Below are 13,372 nucleotides of genomic sequence, written 5' to 3' on the forward strand. Positions count from 1 at the left end.
AGGTTCTCGGAGAATTTGTTTTTCGCCGTTTCTGGCGAGTTCGTGCCCGTTCTGAAACTCGCAGGGATTTGTGGATGAACGGAGAACTCTCGAGCAGGATCTGTTTACGATGTCTCCGGCCGAGGATTGGGTCACGGGGAGGCGGTGAACGCGGAATGCTCGCGGTTAGGATGACATTGTCCGGGATCGTGGCGGAACATCGGCGAATGTTGGTCGACAGCAGCTGATACCGGGGAATTGGATTAGAGAAACGTGATCGCGGCCGATTAATCGATCTGCGCCTTTCTCGTTGCTATTTCGAAGCGATCCTCTTAATTCTCGAGGTTCGATCTGTACAATGTAGCTCTTGTATATTTTTGGAGAGAAATTCACCAGAAGCAATTTATCTACATATTCCCGGAGGAGTAAATGTATATTTATCGTGTGTCCGAGCAGAGTATTCTTGTAAATTATTGTAGAAGAGGATCGGCGAGAGATCGAATTTCTGTATGAATTCTTGGAGAGTGGCCTTGTGAAGGTATAAACAGACTGTGTTTAGGAGGAGTATGATTGTCTGCTTCATTTCTTTCGGTCGTCAGTACTCCGATGATCTATTTTAGAAAAGCGCGTCTCGCTCCGAAAATAAAAGAAAAATCGGAGTACTTCTAACTGGGTCGTCGACGGAGAAAAATCGCCGGAAGCGCGTCGAAAACTGCCTCGACCCTCTGGGATTTCGAAAATCCTGATTAATTCGAGAACCGAGAGCGACGACGACAAAATTGTACGCTCTGCGTAAAAGTCTCGTTCGCAAGAGACTCCGTCAAACTCGATCAAACTCGGTCAAATATACCAACCGAGAACAGACAATTATATTTCGCAAAGAGACAATCAAATCAAGCAAGTGCAAAAACGTTCAAACGCTTCCGAGCTCGTTTCAAACATAATCAAACCTTCTCGAGCCTTCTCGAACACCGAGGACCCACGAATCAGTATTCGCAAAGACAAAGTATTTCACAAGAGACGATCAAGAAATTACTATAAAAGTGCTCAAACGCTTCTAAACTTGTTCAAACCTCGACATAAAAGTTCCCCGAAAGTATTCTTCGTCTACACATCCAGAAGATTTGCACGGGATCGAGGAAGGATCGTTTCAAACGTATCGAAACTCTCCCAAACTTCGAGAGATTTATTTTCAGATCGACTCGGGAATCAGGCTAACAATAGAAATAATAGAGAACCAAGCGGAGGAATAATAATCAGTCGAACGCGCCCCGGATACTATTCTAATCCGCAACCTTGAGGAACGGGTTAGCGTTGTCTAGAAGCCTGGAACTTGGCCGTGGCCGATTGATCGCGCACCAGGGTCTCTTCGCTGTACCAACAAACCATCGAGGGAACCTGAAGATGCCAGGAACCGACAGCCACAGGCCGAAAATAAAGAGAGCAGCGATTTTCATCGACAAATAACCGTCTCTCTTCAGTCTTCCGAGGATTAGCCGACCTGCTGGCCACGGACGCTGCTACCCCTTCGATAATGACCGAATGAATCTTCTGGAGTTACTGTAAAAACAAGGTAGGTCGGCTCTGACACGGATCATCTAGGGTTTCGTTTGTTTTCTGCCATCAATTAGGGTCGCGACGACGACAAGGTGCTTGTACAAATTGTTCGGAACTGATTTATGTTCGTCTTTTTTATCGTAACCGCTTCGAAAACATCAGAATGTTGGAATAAGCTCGATGACTTCGTTGAAATTGTTGACTAGTCTAGTTAGTTGTTTGCGGTTAAAAGTGTGTAATGCTTGACCATTTCCTGACGATTTAAAATCGTGGATTCAATATTCGATGTCAGCAGTGTTTATATCTTGTGCTTTTATGAATTGCGATTACGTGTGTTCCAAGTGCAGTTGATATTTATCAAATCTTTATTTTACTCCATTTTTATATTTCAATTCTTCGAAAAGAATCAATTTACGATTAAATCGAACGAGTTTGATGAGCATGTACGAAAATAATTCACGAGAATAATTGATTTAAAATAATATGATAAAAATTTTATGGAGAATAATATATTAGAAAATTCCTTACAAGGAATGCATACGATACGAGAATCGTTTGACGGGTTAACGGAATGATTAAGTAAATGGACGAACATGTCGAACAATTTCAGCCGGATTTTCGTTTCCCGCGGTCGAAGAAGAAGCCGAAGAGCTGGGCGCGGACCAGGCCCCACAAAGTGGTGCTCGAGAGTCCAAGGAGCCGGTGGAGAACCAACAGAGCCACCATACACTCGCCCCATAGTGAACTTGGTGCACCGTATCGATGCACTTGAGAAGCCTCGAGCTCCGCCCGGCTCATCGAGCAAGCTAATTTTAAAACGATCTCGAGAGGACTCCTTCGATCTCTGTGATGATCAACGACCATGGCGCCAGGAGCAACGACCCTGACGAGTCTCCTGTTGCTGATGACGATCGCGAGGTGCTCGAGCGACTTCGCGAGCACCCAAACGCCGTTCTCCAAGGTTCTGAAGGGTGTCAAACTGGCTGGTGGTTACATGGAGGTGATACGGGAGGAACATTGCTCCCACGACACCGTCAGACTGACCTGCAGGTCCCTGAAGGCGTTCATGTTCATCATCGAAGCGGAGTACCTGGCGAATATGACTCGTGCCTGCAAACACCAGCCTCAGAGGGTAACGAAGAAGACGTGGGGCAAAGGTAGCTTGGAGGTTAAGAGCCAGAAGTTGAAAGGGAATTATGTCGATGATCCTCAAGAGGAGAGAGTGGGACCGGTGGACATTAGACAATCGGTGAACAGGATGTGAGTTCTCTTGTTGCATGTGCTAGTAAATTTGAAAACTTTTTGGCGGGTTCTGTGGGAGTTTGATAGGTCATGGAAACTTTTAGAAAATTAGGTCTCGAGGAAAATGTCTTTTCTGTTTAAGTAAGGTAGAATTTTGAGGTTCCTTATAAGGACCACTTTTAGATTCTTTCAGTAACGTAGAATTTTTAGACTGGTTTTAAGGGCCGTCCATTGTGGGTAAATTCTTCTAGATTTTGTAGCAATGTACTGTTTTTAGGTTCTTTTTAAGAACTATTTTTTGAATAATAAAAAGGCCAAATATAGAATGGTATCATAATATTTAATGGTGCAATTGATTTTTCAAATAGGAATTGTGTTTAAACAAAATGGCACTTGGCTACTTTCTCTGGTTTCAAACTATGAATTTTTTTAAGCCCAAGGGAAGTTGTAAATTAGATTCAATGGGAGCAGTTTCTGGGAAAAATGTCCCCAGTTTGAGCCTGTGTCGGATTTTTGACACCTCACGGGGGCCATTGTGTCGAGGCCGGAAAGAATGCTCGTTTAATGCTCGGGATAGTGTTTTCCGAAGTTTTGCGGGTTCCCATGGGTACGTTTCGCTCGCTTTTCGTTGCATTTCAACACAATAACGGCCTCCCAGAGGTAATACGAGTCAACCCACTAAACATCCGCAAGGAAAGCAGTGCATAATGAATATACGGTTACCGGCGCGTAGACCACAAGACTAGAAAACCGCTCCGACAGTGCCAATGCAAGCAGTCGAAATAAATAAATGAACTTTTCCATCTGACACATTTTTAATCGGGTACCGATCCGTTGGAACGACCAACGGGAATTAAACTTCTCTGGAAATTTATTACAGTCAACCCACTTTAATCATCGACTGACAATGCATTCTTGCGAAACGGTTCCAGCTAAAATTAGAATATATTCACAAATTCCAAAATAGCTTGACCGCAAAAGGCTTGTTACGTATTAATAATTTTAGTACCTATAATTGGTGAGGTACGTCTTGTACACTGTATAAATTAGTTCGTTATTATTAGCTACGCTTTTAAAAGACCTGCTTCGTTTGTCTTTTATGCGAACCAATTTCCTAGAACGATAATCTCAAACGTGCTTTAACATAACGTTTTAACGTTTTAAATTAAATTGAATCTGGTTGAATAAGATTAATAACAATCACTGCAGAGATCGGTAACATATATTAAAATCATTATTTAAAACGTCAGGTGTACTTCATTCGCTAATTTTATGAACCAACGACGAAAATTTCGCAAATTAAATCAGCCAGAACGAATTGAATAAAAATTCTCGAATGAAGAAATTCTTGTAAAGAGGTATTGAGCGAACCTCCTGGATCTTCAGACGCCATATTGGGTCCTCGGCATTGTCGGCAACAAATGTCGTCGGCAGAAAAGTGCGCCGAGGGGGTTTGAAAGGGGATGAACGTCGAACAATCGCGTGAATGGAGCCTGCAGTCGAATGCAATTCGGTGGAATTAGCCCCCGAGCCTTTTCTCGGCTCTCGCGAGAAATCGCTTCTCTCTCTCTCTCTCTCTCTCTCTCTCTCATTCTCTCTGTTCTTTCACTTTTTTTCTGAAACGGGCGAGCCGATCACCCACGCTCCTCGAGGCCTTTGTGTGTGCCGATATATGTGTATGGCCGTGACGTATCTTCGCAGGGCGGAGCGAAATCTCGAACACGCAAAATCGTCGTTTGATGTGCGCCAGCAAAGCGTGCGCGAAGTTTTAATTGCCTTTTGAGCGACGTTCGATGCCCGCCGAAGGAGAAATCGTTTCCGGGAGAGTGCATCGCGCGCGAGGAGCACAGCTCGATGAACTTTGCAAATAAGGGGTTGCACCCGCGATCCCGAAGGGAGCGACCTTCCCTCTCTACCTTCTCGCCCTTTTAGGGCTCCACGAGTGTCTTCGAATCGGCGAATTCATATATTCCACATTCTGTCTCTCTTCGATCGCTCGACCGGCCCGAAGTACTTCCGAAACGTGAATGCGCGCGATTGTGTTTAGAAAATGTTTCATAAGTTGCCTCTTTGATCTTCGGTGTATTTTCTGGCGCAGGCAATCCTCGAGTAATAAAATAGACTTTGCTGAAGGACAAGCTTTTATTGATTCTCTCGCTGCAATTTTTAATAAGCGACGCGAATGTTTGTTTAAGGTCTGTTTGAAAGCTTGGGAATACGGAGAAATGCTCAACTTCAAAGAGAAGTTAAAAAGAAGAACGGTTAAATAAAATACAGCGAAAGAGGTTGAATTAAATGTTGCGATTGTGGACGTGAGAGATCGTGAAGGAATGAATTTTCATTCTGTACAATACATGAGAATCTACTACAATTTTTAATGCTGCTCTTTTTCCTAGATCTTATGTATAATTTCCTAAATGCTCATGACGGCATGCATACTGTCAGGATTTCTTTGGGAGGATGTGCTAACTCCTAGAACAATTGTTAAACATTTAAAAAATTGTTTATTAACAGCATTTTCTCTTATTAGCTACTTCTTATTAATTACGTTTCTGTAAAGTATCGATTTTCTAAAAGGTTTAAATTGTCGAAGTTCTCTTATGAACAATTAAAGCAGTCACTGCTAGAATGCAGATATATAGAGACTGTTGCATGTAGACAAGATTGAATATGTGAAATATAAAACAGTAGAAATATTTAAAAACAAAAATTAAGAATGCCCATATATTCTGTTCAGTCTACCAAACTTATTGAAGAAAGAAAAAATTTTGCATTTGGCTCCCGAGTCTTATAATCGATGCAAATAATTTTTGTATCCTTGAAAATTAATGTACCGCGTTTCTCAAGAAAGCCATCTGGCTGTCAGCTCCAGATAGCGTTCCCATCAGCATGTTCGAGGCATCAAGGAAAAATGATTTCGATGAAAGAATGGCGGAGTCGAAAGTAGCCAGCTGCGTCGAAAAATTCAAAGGGATTCCTCTCCGCGTGGGTGGCGCGCGAAACGTTATTTCCCCTTTATTTCCGGCATGGGGTGCATGGGAGCCGATAATATCGTCAAGAGAGAAAGAGGGTAGACACTGGCTGCGTCCTGGTCACGTGAAAGGGGTGAAAACCGTCCCCTTCGGCCATTATGACCCTCGGGCCGAGTTCACTTTCGATCCCCCGCGCAACAATCATCTCGATCTGAAAACAATCACGATTTCTCTTTTGCCATTCGCTGGAGGGGGCAGTTTGCGTATCCGACACCCGATAGACGCGTTAATGGCCAGCATCGCGTATTTAATTGACGTCCCCGGACCTGTCAGTCGATACAATCTGTGATTCAGCTTTGGCCGTCTGCGGCGTGCGAATTTATACTGGCGGACGTTTGCGCACCGAGTCTCTTTGATGTGCCGACGATTGTTCCGACTTGTTGATTGTTTTGTTCCTATGAAACATGCAAAAAGCGAGTTTCGAAGCGATTGAGCTGAAAATATGCACGGGAGGGCGAATATTTTTCAAGGAAAAAATTAATTGCAGGGTTTTCCCTTACTTGGAGCAAAAGTTGGCCTAGTTTTTAGAACAGTGGGGAAATTGTTTGTTTCAGCCTCGGACCATCATCGCGAATTAATACCTACAACAATGGCTCTCTGTTTTTCAGATGCTCCGGGAAAAAGCATTGTCCGTACAGCTTCATTACCGATCATCCAGGCGCAGTTTATTGGAGACCGGCTGCTTTGCGAATAAAATACGCCTGCGTTCCAGGTAAATTGTGCTCGGAATTTTCTTGGATCTTATTTGCATGGAACTTGAATATTACGGAACGATATTTGAATAAACGCTTGTTTATCTTTCGTTGTTATACACGACCAAATGATGTAAATGATGTAGCGTTTGAGATAAGGTAATTTTATTCGTTTTATTAATTTTTGTATGTTTAAAAGTGATCGGTTAAGAAGGCACAGGAAACGGTATGAGAAACAGGAAGTGTGCGCGATTCGGTTACTCTACACGCGCACACGACGCTTCCTCCGCTCGGAACAGCAGGGAGTCGATTTTCAGCCGTGTGCAATCGATAATCTGCGATCTAGATAATCGGAAATAAATATCAGTTCTTCCCAGTCGAACGTGCAGAGTGCACGAGGCGACACGTGTGACACGTTCTGCGATTTCTATCTTCTAAAATACACGGTTCGCTGCTTGGCAAAATACAAATTTTCTGCCTTTAGTTCATAAATTCCATTGAATTTTCTCCCGTTGAAAAATTTGGCTGCGTATTTCTTTTCTAAATGGTCACACTCTTTCCAATATTTTCGCATCAATTGCAAGTCGAGATGCAGATCAGAATGCAAATAAAAATTTGATTTGTAAACACCTTTAATTTTTCCACTGTCAGAATGTTTAGCAAATTATTTTTCGTGATAAACGGGGATACTTTGTCAAGTGATTTTTGTTAAGTGCTGTACGTTCAAGAGTTACAAACGCGATTCGAGGCAGTTCCTCTCTGAAATTCCAGGGGATTATGTATTCCTCCTAAAGCCTTACAATGGCGGCAAGTTCTTCCGGAAAGCGTCAACGTGTTTCGTAACGACCGGTGCCGTCTGCGACGGAGGGAAAAAATCCTTAAAGGACACGCTAATCCCTTATTTCTATGCAATGGCGTGTACCGAAGTAACAGACGCGAGAAGGCCGCGACGATTTGAATATAAAGTGAGCGAAAAGAGCGCTCTTGTCCATCTTTTATGACTTTTATTACCTCCGACGTGCAATTTTAAAACAATTCCGATTTCTGAACTCGAGCCAATTTATGCAAAACATGTGCGCCATAAATAGCATCCCAAACTCAACGAAACGTGAGACATCATATATGCATAGTATTCTAGATTCAACAAAACATGTGCGTCATAAACAGTATTAATTATAGCGTTAAAACAAGCAACACGTAGCTGAATGTGGACAAAAAATGACTCAAACGACGCAACATGAATGCAGCTTCAATTTCTCAGTCTTTAATTTCACCTGAAACAAAAGCTCACCCCCGGGGAGATTCCTTTACCAAACGAAAATCGAGAAACAGCGGGTATCTCGTCGCAAGGGGTGAAACCACCCCTCTGACGGCATACAAGCGGTGTCAGCCGCCCCCCTCCCTACTCCAGGTGTATCCGCACCCCGTTTTCGCTCGTCGAATGGAAACTGGAGCAAGGACACCCTCGCCGACTACTGATACCACATAATGGTGCCCGGAGTCACACTTGGAATCGACAAATGGACCGAAACGGATGCAGATGTTTGGCCCGCGTCCTTCTGCTCACCGACGGTGTCCTTGCACCCCTGGGGAGTACAGCGTGAGCACACGGGGGTGGCGATTCAATCGAGCCGAATCGAAGCGTAGAAAATAGGATTTTCCCGTGCTCGGAGATAATTTATACTCTTTTTCCCTTTCCCCGCGCCGATAATTCATCCCTCGGACGAGCTGGAAATTTAATTTGCTCTTCTCGAGCGCCCGTAACTGGATCGTAATGTAAAACCTGGGAGATGAAACCCCCGTGAAAATAAAGGAACAATGAATTATTACCACGGCCAGTGTCAGTCTTTAAATTTGTTTAACTTGGTGCAAAAAAATTTTGAAATATTGTGTCTACGCTCGTTTCAACGCTAAAGCGCAGACGGTTTTAACTGCTTATGGTAGTCGTAGCAGGGTCGATTCAAATCAGTATAGTTAAATTTTCTTTTACACATTTTTGAATCTCTTGTCTTCTTTTTGCAATGACCTCTGAAAAAAGTGATCTGCGATTTTATTATACTTTGAACGCAAATTGTACCATCGAAGATTTCAGAAATAATATTATTCTCGACATTCTTGTGCAATAAAATAAAGTGAATAAATAATGTATGAAATTGATAAGGGGGATGGTCGAGGGTTAATTTTATAGAACAGCGTGCCCGCGATCCTCCAGCGATCTATTTCTCTTATTGCCAGGGGATGCCCGTTCCCTTATCTTTTTCCATTCCGACTTGTGATTCGCGTATCGTTTTTCTGTTGTAGAGAACTCCGTCAGGAAATATTGCAACGAGGATCTGAGGGTGGTGCAGGGCGAGGGCGGTTTCGTGAACTCGCCCGGTTATCCGCTTTATTATCTCGGCGAGAATACGTGCGGATGGACGTTCAGGTCCGCTCCTGGCCAAAGGATCGTCCTCACTTTCCACGACCTAGATATACGGGGTGAGTATCGATCCGCAGCACGCCAGTGCCCTTCGTAACCTCCGGTAATTAAGCCGAGTGGATCCCGGGGTAGGGGATCGATTTAAAAATCATGAGACCAGAGAGGCCCCTCTAAAGAAGATGAATTGCTCCGGCCGACCGGTGATCCTCTTACGGCCGCGGGGGAACGTGAAATTTTCAGGTGCATTGAACAATTCATACGATCCCGGGAATTTTCCTGCTCCGCGCGAGATCCCACGAAACGGTTTCGTGCTGGTTCTTTAACACGGTGACTGCCGTTTCTCCAATTCAACGAAATTATTTATCCATGCATCGTAAATCCGTATCCATTTCCGAATTTATTAAGCGAGCTAAATTTCAATAGCATCTGGGATCTGCGAGAGTGATAGAAAACCGATTGTTACGATAAACATGGTTTTTCTAGACTTGCACTATTAAATAAATTGTTTTTGTCATTGCTAAAAATGACTTTTTACACTAATACATTCATTCTACCACATTTTGGTGACATCCGGAAAATGCGAAATGCACTGTCATACATTTTAACTTTTAAATTTTCACTTCATTAAATTAATTGCTTTGATCTTAGGGAACTTTTGGGGGTTGTTGGTTTGGCAGACAAATTGCTAAGTTATCTTGCTCTTATCTTTTCTTCTTCTATTAGAATTTCTCAATGGATTCTTGTTTTTCTAATATTAGTTTTATGCGATGTAAAAACAACAGCATTATGTGAGAAAAGCTCCGAGTCTTCAAAAGAAATATCAACGAATACCTTTGACCTATGTACTGGAGGGTTAACGATGAAAATATAAATGACACAAAAGTGGAGAACACAACAATGGTTGCCTAATGGAAGATGCGTGTATTCCGCCAAATTGACCCAAAAACTAAATTCGTACAAGTACACCGCTTTCGTAAAGTAGACCACTTTAAACGTTGTTTGAACAGATCAAACGACTAAAATTAGTCGTTTTTTCAGGACCGGAAGTGGACGGTAGCTGCGTGGACGTCGTGAGGGTGCGCGACAGAGGAAGAACGCTTCTGGAACACTGCGGCACCGCAGCTGGTGTCAGGGTCATCTCGAATTCGAACATAATCACGCTCGACCTTGTCGCCTCGATGTGGTTCTACACGGCCCGGGGATTCTTCTTGCATTATCAAGGTCAGTACCGCGAGCAGGGTGGCGATCACGCCTTCTTTTTTCTAGAGTCGAGGAAACACGATCGACGACATTGGAACTCGAGACGGACGACCGCGTCGATGTTTGCGCAATGAATCTGTCTTTCATCCAGAAATAGCGTCGCGCGGATCATTTTCGGTGCTGGAGCGTGACATGCGCGTGTCCGGCCATCGCGGTGCATGATTCAGGACGGATATCAACGGAATCGATATCGTGTTTCAGCGAAGAATGGATACTTGGCTGTGCCATAACGCCATTGTCAGATGAAATTGATTCGTCGAGCTTGTTTCATCTATTTTTATCCTTCCTTATTTTTTGGCGGCGCGGTTCAATGATTTCTCACGGCGATACCTGTACGACCATTTTAATTGTTCGAGTGTTAACGCAATTATTTAACTCTTTGCGAACGAGATTTTTTGGAAATATCAAAAATATGTCGGTCAGCGAGCTAGTTTATGCAATACTAGGGAAAGAGGTCAAGTATAATATAATACAAAATATTGGATCGCTGTTATTTTATTATTTAAAAACTCCGACTGTTAATAATAAGGAGATGGCTTAAGGACAATGTAGGACAATTGAAATTCCAATATATAATTTAGGAGATATTGGAGCACAGTTACTATAATATTAAAGTTTGTCGCAGTGAAGTTGGAGTTAAATAGGTTGCGTCAGAAGCATAAAATTTTACATTAGAAAACTATTGCGTTTCCATAAATGATACAGAATGTCGAAATAATAATTTAAGTAACAATATAATTCGTAAACTACTAAGACAATATCTCTATTCACTCTCTGGTAATATAAACATTCCATAACGTTATATTTTTAACAATAATATAAGCCGTCAAGACAACAATTTAAGTGGCAGAATAATAAAAACAAAATGGTTGGATTGTCGTACAAATATTCAAAGAGTATCTACCAGCATAAATGTTCGATAAGAAAATATTTATATTTTCATGAATGGTATAAAATGTTAGCACGATGATTTACGTACCAGGTACAACGTACGAAATATTGCCTGACAGGTATTCTAATTTTCGGTACCGGGAGGGTAGCTCCAGCGGTATAAATTTTTTGGGACACGAAGAGATATTTTTGCAAATTATGTGTGTTCGCACTCCCAGTGGGAAAGTAGAGACTTCGTGCAGTGAACGTGGATGAAACTCACGTGACAAATGGTTTAATATTTCAGTGCTGGGATGCCCGGATGTATCAACACCAAATGGGAGCTACATATTGAATGGCACCCTGACGTCGAGGACGTTTCTGTGCAAATTCGGTACCGTGTTTCCGGACAGTAAGGAAAGTATACGGACACTCGAGTGCAAGAACGGCAAGTGGAATGAGAGTGTCATCGCCATACCGAGCTGCGAAGGTAAGAAAATCTTTATTGTAGGACGTGCTCTCGACAAACTCACTCTTACCCCAATTTTAAATAAAGCGAAACTTGGAAAACTCTAGAAACTCGTAATAAATAATACTCTGAAAAATAGTACAGTATATAATCCACACAATATTATGTTAGTTCTTAATAATCGTCACTGCAGAGTTGAATCGACCAGTGGTAGTTGAAGAACGACAGATTTAAACAAACTCTAAATTGTGAAGTTCGTGCTAAGGAATTTATTACCGGATAATTATTTCTGAATATATTCTACAAATTTCTCCGAAGTTTTTCCATTAAAATACGACTTATGTTACTTCATTTTAATCCTCATCGCAGAGTATGTTTAGTCGTCTATTAAAACCATCTCTTAAAAAACACTCGAACCTCTCCTTATCATTAGCTAAACGAAGAACAATTAATCGATAAGGACTCCCATTAAGATAACAATATCAGAACCAAAATCTTACCACTCCAAATGAGTAAAATTGTCATTCGGTAAAATTGAGAATATCTGTTCTAAATTGAACAATATTTTATAAAAGATATGTCAGTACTAACTACGCGAAATAATGTTTCGTTTAGGATGTACAAGAAAAAGTTATTGTAGCTCGTGAACTCACTCTACGATGCATAAAAATAATTATAAACGTCAAGACATAGCCACGACTACTTTAGAGCTATTACTACCCCTAACTACTTTAGGGGTAGTAACCACTTTAGGTGGTACTAACTCCTCCAAAGAGGATTTCGTTCAGCTAGAAAAATAATCTCTAAAAATTTCCCTACACAAACCACGGTAAATATTTACCAAATAAATATTCGAAATGAGTCGATGCAGCACAATTCGGCAAAGGTCAGGAAATCCGTAAAATATTTTTGATTTCAAATATAATTTACCGAGCACCGGTAATAGGTGCTCGGGCGAATAGCTACGTCCCTTACGGGCCACCCAGGAACCCATGGCTGACCATCACTTTGGTAAGGGGAAGTCGATGGTGGGGCAATGAGGGATGAGTGGAGGGAGTTGTCGAGTCGAGGGGAGGGGGAAGGATGAAAGAAAAAGACGGAGGGAAAGAATCTTGGGGCGGAGAACTATTCGTGGAGGCACCATAGAACGGGAGCGTCGCGCACGCAACGACGCCAGCCGTCTCGACGCCACGTGTCTGCGCGAAAAAATCGTTGGAAAATTAATTTTTCGCGCACCTGGTCCAACGGTATCGAACGATCGCGCTTCGAGCCGCTCTATCTAACGATATTCGGCTCCTTGATAAGATAGTCGCGCGTTATCACCTCGAACATTTTAATTTTAATTTTCACGTGCTCTCGTCAAAGAAGATCCACGGCTCCGCTACGCTCGTCGCACAATTATCAGGTAATTCTTGTAGAAACCATACTAACGCTGGAATTACCGAAACAGCCAGAAACAATTGTCTCCAACTTTTTCTGTGGCGTCATTGCAATTGTAAAAATGTTTTCGCAAGAAATTTTTGTACAGACTTGTTCGTCGAAGCACATTAATAAAATCGCACGGAGTCTGAATAAATGCAATCTTGCTATTGCTAGCTTGTAAAATTGTAAATCGAGACTATTTCACAGCCACGAGGCTGAAATAATTAAGTATGATTATTGTAACGCTATTTGCAATTATTAGACTGCGGATCTTCATGCAATATAAGAATTGTCTGCATTCTTTTTGAGATACCGGAGTTATATAAGTACGTATTTCTTTTCTGAATGATTTTAGGGAGTTGAAAGTAGTATAATAGTATTTTTATTTAGTATTTTAATTCGGAGTATAATTATTATGAAACAGTTCTTT

General features: G+C 42.0%; 1 protein-coding gene across 1 annotated transcript in view; it reads left to right on the forward strand.

Moving 5' to 3' along the window:
- Window positions 1-909: 909 nt before the first annotated feature.
- LOC143356384 (uncharacterized) overlaps window positions 910-13,372 on the forward strand; it is a 43,338-nt gene continuing 30,875 nt past the window's right edge. The window contains exons 1-6 of the mRNA XM_076792032.1: window positions 910-1,552; window positions 2,147-2,796; window positions 6,419-6,522; window positions 8,804-8,980; window positions 9,960-10,142; window positions 11,359-11,541. Of these exons, the coding sequence (XP_076648147.1) occupies window positions 2,399-2,796; window positions 6,419-6,522; window positions 8,804-8,980; window positions 9,960-10,142; window positions 11,359-11,541 (1,045 nt within the window). The 5' untranslated portion in view covers window positions 910-1,552; window positions 2,147-2,398. The remainder of the gene's footprint in view (window positions 1,553-2,146; window positions 2,797-6,418; window positions 6,523-8,803; window positions 8,981-9,959; window positions 10,143-11,358; window positions 11,542-13,372) is intronic.

The sequence above is a fragment of the Halictus rubicundus genome, chromosome 8, assembly GCF_050948215.1.
Source record: "Halictus rubicundus isolate RS-2024b chromosome 8, iyHalRubi1_principal, whole genome shotgun sequence".
Lineage (NCBI taxonomy): Eukaryota > Metazoa > Arthropoda > Insecta > Hymenoptera > Halictidae > Halictus > Halictus rubicundus.